The sequence below is a fragment of the Xyrauchen texanus genome, chromosome 32 (genome assembly GCF_025860055.1).
Source record: "Xyrauchen texanus isolate HMW12.3.18 chromosome 32, RBS_HiC_50CHRs, whole genome shotgun sequence".
Lineage (NCBI taxonomy): Eukaryota > Metazoa > Chordata > Actinopteri > Cypriniformes > Catostomidae > Xyrauchen > Xyrauchen texanus.
Genome location: NC_068307.1, coordinates 11,472,348 through 11,482,543, shown reverse-complemented (window position 1 = coordinate 11,482,543; position 10,196 = coordinate 11,472,348). Strand labels below are relative to the sequence as shown.

General features: G+C 38.2%; 1 protein-coding gene across 1 annotated transcript in view; it reads left to right on the top strand.

Moving 5' to 3' along the window:
- The first annotated feature begins 3,056 nt into the window (after positions 1-3,056).
- The window catches only part of cdh4 (cadherin 4, type 1, R-cadherin (retinal)), a 324,629-nt gene continuing 317,489 nt past the window's right edge, over positions 3,057-10,196 (top strand). The window contains exons 1-2 of the mRNA XM_052101106.1: positions 3,057-3,244; positions 4,896-5,007. Of these exons, the coding sequence (XP_051957066.1) occupies positions 3,179-3,244; positions 4,896-5,007 (178 nt within the window). The 5' untranslated portion in view covers positions 3,057-3,178. The remainder of the gene's footprint in view (positions 3,245-4,895; positions 5,008-10,196) is intronic.

Here is a 10,196-nt window from a genome sequence, read left to right as displayed (position 1 = left end):
TATTATATAATGAATTACAGTAATATAATACTACAAACTATAATGCATTAATATAGGATTGCTTTCAGACAGAATCTTTCTTTCAGGCTCTTTCCAGGTCACTACAGTTTTATTCTAGTATAATAGTAAATGTGTTTGGGTGAAAATCACAGAATAGCCACTTTTTCATCATCAGGCTGAACGGTTCTGAGAACGTGAGTAATGTTACCTTTAGCATTTCCACTTAAACACGGTTTGGTACTGTACGATTACAAACTGTTTCCATTCTGGATTTCTCAATGCAATTAAGCCATTTTTTCAAACATCAGTCAGTGTAACCATTCGGCCAACTTAAAAAAAAAAAAAAAGAAAGTGCCAAATTACCTGTTTCATGTGATGCCAATATATGATTGTGCCGCCATGTTTGTGGCCAAAATACCCATATATGTTCAGCTTGCTCCGGTGTGGGATGCAAAAAAGATACCAAACTGTATCACTGTAACAGTTTCTAATTAAATAAATAAAAAAGCGTTATACTGTCATTATACTGTATGTACACTTATTAAGAACTTTATTAGGAACCCTATGGTCCTAAAAAAAAGGGTCTGATGTGTTGTTCTGCAGTTGTAGTCCATCTGCCTCAATGTTTGACTTGTTGTGCATTCTGAGCTGCTGTTGTGCTCACTACAATTGTACAGGGTGGTTATCTGAGCCATTCTGTCAGCTCGAACCAGTCTGGCCATTCTCTGTTGACCTCTCTCATGAACAAGGTGCTTCTGTCAGCAAAACTACCACTCACTGGATGTTTTTTGTTTCTGGTAGCATTCTGAGAAAACTCTAGAGATTGTTGTGCATGACAAGCACAGGCTGTTTCTGAAATACTGAAACCAGACCGTCTGGCAACAACAATTATGCCACGGTTGAAATCACTGTGATCACATTTTTTCTCCAATCAGGTTTCCAATCTGGTTGATGTGAACATTAAATATAGCTCCTTACCAGTATCTGCATGATTGTCTGCTCAAACCAGTCAACCATGATTGGCTGATTAGAAAATGTCATGAATAAGTAGGTGTAGCTACAGGTATTCCTAATAAAGTGCTCAGTGAGTGTAATTAAAAGTGCACTATTTTTCCTCTAAAAAAAAAGTCTATCTCCTAAAGATATTAATTGTAATTTTTGCAATGTACATGTTGCATGACCCCTCACATTAAAATGAAGACTCCAGTCATATCAGTAACCTTATTAAAACTGTTTTATTCTACTTGGAGAGGGTCCACACATGGGGGCTGCCATTTTAGAATCACATGACCAGCCGAAAACTGCTCGCTTAATCTCAGAAACTATCCTGCAATTTAATACTTTCACTGATTGATTAAAGTAATCATGGCTGACTGTGAATACAAATTTCTACAATGGCACCTGAAACTTAAAACTATTGATTTTCAATCATGCTGCATCCAAGCCGCTAGGTGTCAGTGTAAGTCCAAGATGACACAAAGACAAAGGTTATTTAGTGCACCTTTAATGTGTATATACTAATGTTAATCAATTAACAACACATCATATGATTATGAAGATGTTAAGATTTATAGTGAAAATGTAATTAAAATTTGGTCTGTTCCCACGTAAACTGATTGGATCACTTCCTAAAACATGGACTAAACAACTGAAGTCTAATAGATTTATTTTATGCTGCATTTATGTGCTTTTTGGAGCTTTAAAGCTTAGGACCCCATTAACGTGCATTGTATGGCCCTACAGAGCCAAGATATATTCTTCTAAAAAAAATTGTGTTCTTGAGGAGAAAGAAAGTCATACAAGTCATACTTTTTCATTAAATTAACTATGCACCAAAACACATAGACAGTATTTAAATGATTGACAACATACAGCAAGTAACCATTGTATCAAATTAATATCAAATATTAAGTAGTTCAACTCCAGGTATACTTGCATAGGTGTACATGTCTTGGTTGCTTTCTGTGTATTTCTTATAAGCTGACCATCATTTCGACCTGAATTTGCTTACTTTAGACCTATATTAAATTTCCCTGAGGTTTGGCATGGACCAAAAGCAATTATTGAGGTTTTTCTTGATATCGTGCACAATTTTTTTTTTTTTCATTCGCCGACATTGCTCCCCCTTTTGATGATCACAATTATGGCCACTGCAAAGAAAAAGTCCAGTGACTGAAACGAGTCAATTGTTCTCACCAATATACCATAGTTCAGTTACAGTTATTACTGTTGAAGTCAGAAGTTTACATACACTTATGTTGAAGTCATTAAAACTAATTTTTTAAACCACTCCACAGATTTAATATTAGCAAACTATAGTTTGGCAAGTCAATTAGGAAATCTACTTTGTGCATGACATGAGTCAACAACAATTGTTTCCAGATAGATCGATTCACTTTTAATTGATTATATCACAATTCCAGTGGGTTAGAAGTTTACAAACACTAATTAACTGTGCCTTTAAGCAGCTTGGAATATTCCAGAAAGTGATGTCAGGACTTTAGACAATTAGACAAATAGCGTCTTATAGGATATGTACTGAATTGGCTCATGCCCACCCCAACACAAGATACCTTATTGGCCGACCGCCCACTTCTCCCATTACTAAATCCACCACTGCCCACTGGGAATTAGATGAAATAAATAAAAGCTGAAATAAATAATAAATATATCTACTATTGTTCTGACATTTCACATTCTTAAAATAAAGTAGTGATCCTAACTGACCTAAGACATGGAATGTTTTCTACGATTAAATGTCAGGAATTATGAAAAACTGAGTTCAAATGTATTTGGCTAAGGTGCATATAAACTTATGACTTCAACTGTAGCCTATATACAAATGTAATACCACAAACTGTAATAAATTAAAATAGGGTTGCTTTTAAACAGTTCCTGCTTATAACTGTCCAGCGTACTGTAGTGCGTCTCTCGGTGTGTGTCTTTAAGCAGTATGCTGCGGTAGGAGGAGTTGAAGCGGTTGTGACGCCGCCAACGAAGCCGTGGTGCTGAGCTGAACAGCGCCTATCCACCTGCAGTAGAGCGCAGGACCAACTGGGACAATATCCTCTCCCATCGCTCAGCGTTGTTCGCGGAACCCTGCTCCCGAAAGCAAATCTTCGAGGAATTATCACCAAATTTGTGAATAACAAACATCCGCCTGTTTGCTCCGCGAACGATGGCAAAAATGAAAACAGCCTTCGCGATGATTGTGGCGTGTGCCATAGTTGTGGGCACATCTTTGGTAAGACTAACTGTTTTTTTCCCTCCAAACATTTCGGAAGTAGCCTAATAGTGCTTGAAAATTGACGCTCGTAGTGTGAAAATACTGCGGCGGTGGTGGAATACCACACTTTTGTTTGTGCATTTTCCCGGCGATTACTTTCAAAGAGATCGTTGACTTTGTCTCTTTGGAAATCAAACATTGCTTTTATAACACTTCTGCTATGGTCCATTCTCATTCTTAATGACAGTTAAGTTAATCCGTTTTTTTTTTTAACACTGGCTCTAACAGTCAGCTGCAGTGTTGCGCTCACCGCTTGCAGCTGCACTTTTAACACACATTGCAGAGGATGCGGCGATGCCTGTGGTATGTCTGGGAGTAGGCGAGTAATAGTGTATACTGGATGGATATATGTGAATATTCAAATGCATTATATGCATATTAATGTATTTATTATGTAATCCCCTATTAATGAGACCGCCTGAAGATATTTATTTGACATTAGGAAATGAGGGAACTTGTAGCATTTTGAATTATAAAACAGTTACATTTTAGAAAAAAATACATGCAAGTACAAGAAACACACATACACATGCATACAATTAGCCTAAATGAAATTTCAGAGCATTTGGGATGCTGAGTAAATATAAGTTAAGAAAATGACATTCTCTCTTTGATGACTCATTCAGAATAAAATCTAAATTCAGATGGGGGTGAAACGTAGCGATAGAGCTTTATTCACATGGTGGGCAGAGGCAGCACGGCTTTAGAAAAGTAACCATCTCCCAGCCCTCTGACTAATGTGATCTGTTGGGATGCTTTGACACAGACTCTTCCTCCGTGCATATATGAAAGAGCACTGTGTCGGCTCTTTGTTGCCTTGATATTCCACGTTCATAGTTGTTTCTGCTCTGGTGCCAAAGCAGGGGGTGAGAAGAGAGAGAGAGACCCCTAAAGGCAACCTCTGTCAGTTTACTGCAAGGCCTGTGCTTGAACCCAAAATCGTTGTAGAGAAGCGCACAATACTGAGACTGGGATAACCTGAATATGACCCAACATCTAATTATGCTAAATCTCCATGGTGAGCACTATCCGTTGATGCGTACGCACACACTTACACACACACTAGGTCAGTGTCCTAAAATAGATGCCACCATAATGGCTCAATTTCTCTACTGATTTGCATGGCAGAACTCCAGCACACCCATCTTTCCTCTGCACTTCCTGTCTTTCTAATCCCTGTTTTTCCCTTGGTTTATTTTAATCATCAAACAGGCTCGTTTAGCTCTTATTATTTTTTTAGAAAAGCTCTTGATGTTTTCACTTGTGTGAATTTATTTAACCACCATTAGAATACATAAGAGTGCATGCCACAGGATGCGAATTAAATCAAAGATTTGCTGCCTTTCATTTAAAATTAGTTGTAGATTTACATATTTGCATAGAAGCAAAGTGTTGCTTATTCACACACTGCTGCGGTCTAAAGAACTGTTATTCAGCCCTTATCCAGCAGTAAAACATCTGCATCCATGCTCTGTGAGTTTGCCTCAAGGTATTTATAATGGTTTCGATAATCTTAAATAAGAACCACAACCTTGTGGTCAAAAATGTATTTGCCTAACCACACACCCTCTCCTGTGTCTTCAAGGCCAATAATGTCTCTCTTCCTCAGGGGAGTCACGGAAAAGCTCAGACCATCGCTCCATGTAGACCAGGCTTCACCCAGAGCTTCTACACCATGTTTGTCCCCAGGGGTGTGCTGCAAGGCCTGAACATTCACAAAGGTAAGAGGTTGCAGTGCATTGCAGGATCCAGCTGCACATTTATTGCGAGTGTTTATCTGTACTGTGTATGTAGAGTGTGTATGGTACTCTCTGTGGAGCTTTTGCAACAGGTTTGTGTGTGAATATATATAGTCATGCAACATCACAATCTTTCTCAATCTCGCTATCTCTGTGTATGCGTGTGGGCTATATGCAGTATCTTAGATATCATTTTAGGTTAAAATATCATATATGTATGAAGACAAAAGAGCAGTTGGTAAATACGTGTATTTGAGCTGATGTTGTACTGATATTCTCCAGTAAAGCTGACTCACATCAGTGCAGTGATGATGCTTTTAGACTTGTTGTGTTTTGCTTCCTCTTTACATATGATTCCCCAAATCAGCATTAACAGCAATTGTGGCATAATGTTGATTACCACAAAAATTGATTTGTACTTGTCCCTACAATGGAAGTGAATGGGGCCCATCTGTAAACTTTGAAATACTGACTGTTTCAAAAGTATAGCCACAATATGCGTGGTGACATGATTAAACATGATACAATTGCTTACTAACCTTTTTCTGTAAAGTTATATCCAGTTTTATAACTTCATTTCCATTTTACATTTAGTCATTTAGCAGATGCTTTTATCCAAAGCGACTTACAAATGAGGAACATAGCAAGCAGTTTGTCATATAAAGTTCAACAACATCTACAGTGTTGTACTGCCAAACTCTCAAGGTGGCTAGAGTAGTATAGGTGCTAGCGCAGAAGAAAGAGACAGAAGTATTTCTTTTTTTTTTTGTACAGTAAGTGCAAGTTATGTTCAACAATAAGTGCAATTAGTGTGGATTGGTTAAGTGTTCACAGAACAGATGTGTTTTCAGCTGATTCTTGAATGTTGAGATGGTATCAGCAAATCATGTGGAGGTTGGAATCACATTCCACCACAGTGGAACAGAGAAAGTGAAAGATCATGAATTAGACTTTGAGCCTCTTTGTGATGGACCATCAGGCGACGTTCATTCATAGATTGCAAGTTTGAGCATAGACCTGGAGAAGTGAATTGAAGTAAGAGAGTGCAGCTCCATTGGCTTTCCTGAAGGCCAGAGTCAAAGCCTTGAATTTGATGCAGGCAGCTACATGTAGCCAGTGAAGTGAAATCAAGAGTGGGGTGACATGATCCCTTTTTGGACCTGGACCATCTGCAGTGGCTTAATTGTGTTTGCTGGGAGGCCAGCCAACAAAACATTACAGTAGTCCAGTCTTGAAATGACCAGAGCTTGGACCAAGAGTTGTGCAGCATATTCAGACAGAAAAGGTCTGATTTTCATGATGTTGTAGAGCACAAATCTGCAAGACTGTGTTGTTGATGAGATGTGGGCGGTAAAATTAAGCTGGTCATCTACCACCACTCCCAGGCTCCGAGGTGTTCTAGTAGTGTTAGTCTAGTTGAACCAAGATGAATAGTGAGGTTGTGGTCAACAGATGGGTTGGCTGGGATCACGAAGAGTTCTGTCTTGGCAAGGTTTCATCCAGGCCCGAAATGTCCGAGAGGCAGAACATGTTTTTGTGTTATATATAAAGTAAAAATCAAGGTCACAGTGAGAAGCGTACTTTACAATGGAAGCGACACAACGTGTAACCCCTAAATCCCCCAAACAAGTGTTAAAAGGACAATTTAAACAACTTAACAGCTCAAATATAACGTGAGTTTAACATAAGAATTATTGTAAGTGCTTTTATAATATTATAGGTTTCATATTTCTACTTTGAAACCCTATAAAAATTGGCCCCATTCACTTTCATTGAAAAGTAAGTTACTCACTGCGACCTTGATTCATTTAGTTATTTCTTTTTAAAGAAAAGGAAGGACGAGTTTAAATAAAATGTTGTGGTTATCAATATTTTGCCACAAATGCTACTTGCAAAAACACAGTGAATGCAAAATAAGCATTGTGCAGAATAACAAGCACAAATAGAGGTTTTATGAAGGAGGAGCAGTTAGAGATGCAGATTTTGCAGCATGTGGAATGTTGATAGAACACAAAGGAACAGTAATGCAATTAGAACTCTGAAACGCACAAGAGGAATTTTGAATGTCTCTGTAACATCAGGTGATATTTTTTAAAGACACGTATCAATGCTGTGCCAAAAACAATGCACAGCATTGATACGGGATTTTCCTGGTTAAATAAAGGTTTAATAAAATAATAAAATGCATGCAAAATGCTCCTTTCTTTTTCCAAGCATGTGCACGCTCCAAACCATTGCACAGAGAGCTAGAGTTGGCTTGTAGTAACATTAATAAAATGCACAAAGCCAGTGTCTCCTACTGATCACAATCAATATACATATTATTCAACTTTAGTTGGACTATCAGACAAACCTCGGGAAGATGATTAAAAACAAAAATAAATAAAAAAGGAAAGAAACAGATAATCTGATTTTAATGGATAGTTCAGTGGCACGGCTAGCCACAGAAGCCTCATTTAAATCTTCTGTTCGACTCCCGCTGGGTGTTTGTCGCTTTGAGCTTTAAGCTTTTTTTTTTTTTTAGCTCCCCCTCTGTCCTGCATGTAATACAGTTCCTCTATTCTTTCCCAATTCTTTTCAACAAGATTTCAGCCATCCTTTTATTCTGTTGCCTTTCATTGCCATTGTGTGCGTGTGAGTGTATATGTGAACCCAGGGATGTGCTTTATCTGTGGAATAGGTTTTGCCGTTATGGTTGGAGAAAAGATGTTAGGAAAAAATAAATTGGACTTGCAGAAACAAATCATACAAGAAAATGGCACATTGATTCGATCATCAACCTGTTTTTTCCACCACATTCAAACTTTGATTGAGAATAACTGTTATCAGTGTAATAAATGTTTTTATTCACATGAATGTGGTTATGTTGAGGGCTCAGAATTCAGAGAATTATTTTTCATGGCTTTGCAGCTCAATTTAAAAAGTTTGATGTTTTGCACTGGTCTGGGAATACTTGTTAAACATTCTTATGAACCTTTATAGTAATTGCAGAAATTGTCCAAACTGTTCATAAATCAACAATAAAAAGAAAATGTTTCTAATGAATTATTATTATAATTATTTATATTTTATTTTAAATAATTTTTTTAGTGAGGCTTCTTTTAGAAAGACCACAAATTAGTACTTTTCCTTGAACTTGTACTTTTAAGGACTGTTTACATAAGTCTGTAGAGATGCTTAGGGAACATTTTCAGTCATTGACATGTCAGATGGTGTTTGTTACACAACAAGTTGTAGAGTGTTAAACTTACATGTGAAAGTGATTCAATCATTTTGTTTTCTCACGGATTTAGATATGAGAGTTTTGCTCAGATTGACTCTCAAGCCTATACTCACAATATCCAATACTGTGCTGGCAGCCACCTTTACTTCAATATCCAATAGTGCAATCTTCATTCTAAAAACATGCTTACCCCAGCACAACTTGGCACTTGGGTGTATATCGCTATGCGGCAGTATAAGCCCTTTTAGAGAGTGATTCATGTACAGTTACTGGCCTGGAGGAAGGGTGATGTGTTAATGATAACAGACTTGTGTAACCCAAAACCATCATAGGGAAAAGTAACGGGTGAGCTTGTGCATTCTGTGGAGGCGTAAAGATGCAGTTGAGTTGAGAAAATCTAGTGTCAATTTAGCAGACATCCTATAGCTGTAAACATTGGTTTAAGACCTCAGGAATGGTAATACTGCTTTGGATGTCGAGTTGAGAATTCTCAGGAGTGCGGTGTGGTCTGAGAATTTAACTCGGCAAGAGAAATTGAGAGTTGAAAGTTCCGCTTGAGTTGTCTCCATAACTGTTTAATATGGCCGTGGTGCACTGGGGTGAGAGTATGTGATTCATCTCAGTTCTCTAGGTACTGCTTAGCATTGGTCTCTAAAGCTTGGCCATCCAAACAGAATCATATATGACTCTTTCACTGGCAGAGTAGTCATGAATCTGCCATCTGTCCGCTGGACTCCCAGCCGCTTATGATGCAATTTGCTTATTCCGTTCAATTACACGAGTAGTTTGTTGTGTTTATTTTTTATTCATTTACAAAGGTGTTTGTTAGCTCATTTAATTATAGCAAAGTTTGGATATTATGGCAACAGCAGCACATTTAAACCTATTATTCTTTAATCCACACAATCACTTTTATCAAGGATAATGAGCTCATTACATCAAATGAAGTCTTCTAAATGGAGGGATAATATTACTATCCAACCTTCCTAATATCTTTACACAGTGAAAACAGACAGCGTTAGTACCTTCAGGCACTTTGCTTCACTAGACATATTTCATCTTCACTCAGAAAAGATTTATCAGTCGTCATTTATGCTGACAATATATAAATGCCATGCTTGGCACATATTCAGCTGGCCCCAGGAGCATATAAAAGAAACCTACATACCCACAGTACATAGGTATGGTAAGCATTTGTGTTTTACAAGATTGTATTCTAGGCCCTAAATGGTAAGTTTGAATCACATGTAATGTTGAATGATGATGTTATAGTTTAGTGAGGGAGGTGGTCTTGCTCCGAGGCACATAATTATATTATATATATACACTCACCTAAAGGATTATTAGGAACACCATACTAATACTGTGTTTGACCCCCTTTTGCCTTCAGAACTGCCTTAATTCTACGTGGCATTGATTCAACAAGGTGCTGAAAGCATTCTTTAGAAATGTTGGCCCATATTGATAGGATAGCATCTTGCAGTTGATGGAGATTTGTGGGATGCACATCCAGGGCACGAAGCTCCCGTTCCACCACATCCCAAAGATGCTCTATTGGGTTGAGATCTGGTGACTGTGGGGGCCATTTTAGTACAGTGAACTCATTGTTATGTTCAAGAAACCAATTTGAAACGATTCGAGCTTTGTGACATGGTGCATTATCCTGCTGGAAGTAGCCATCAGAGGATGGATACATGGTGGCCATAAATGGATGGACATGGTCAGAAACAATGCTCATGTAGGCCGTGGCATTTAAACGATGCCCAATTGGCACTAAGGGGCCTAAAGTGTGCCAAGAAAACATCCCCCACACCATTACACCACCACCACCAGCCTGCACAGTGGTATCAAGGCATGATGGATCCATGTTCTCATTCTGTTTACGCCAAATTCTGACTCTACCATCTGAATGTCTCAACAGAACTCGAGACTCATCAGACCAGGCAAC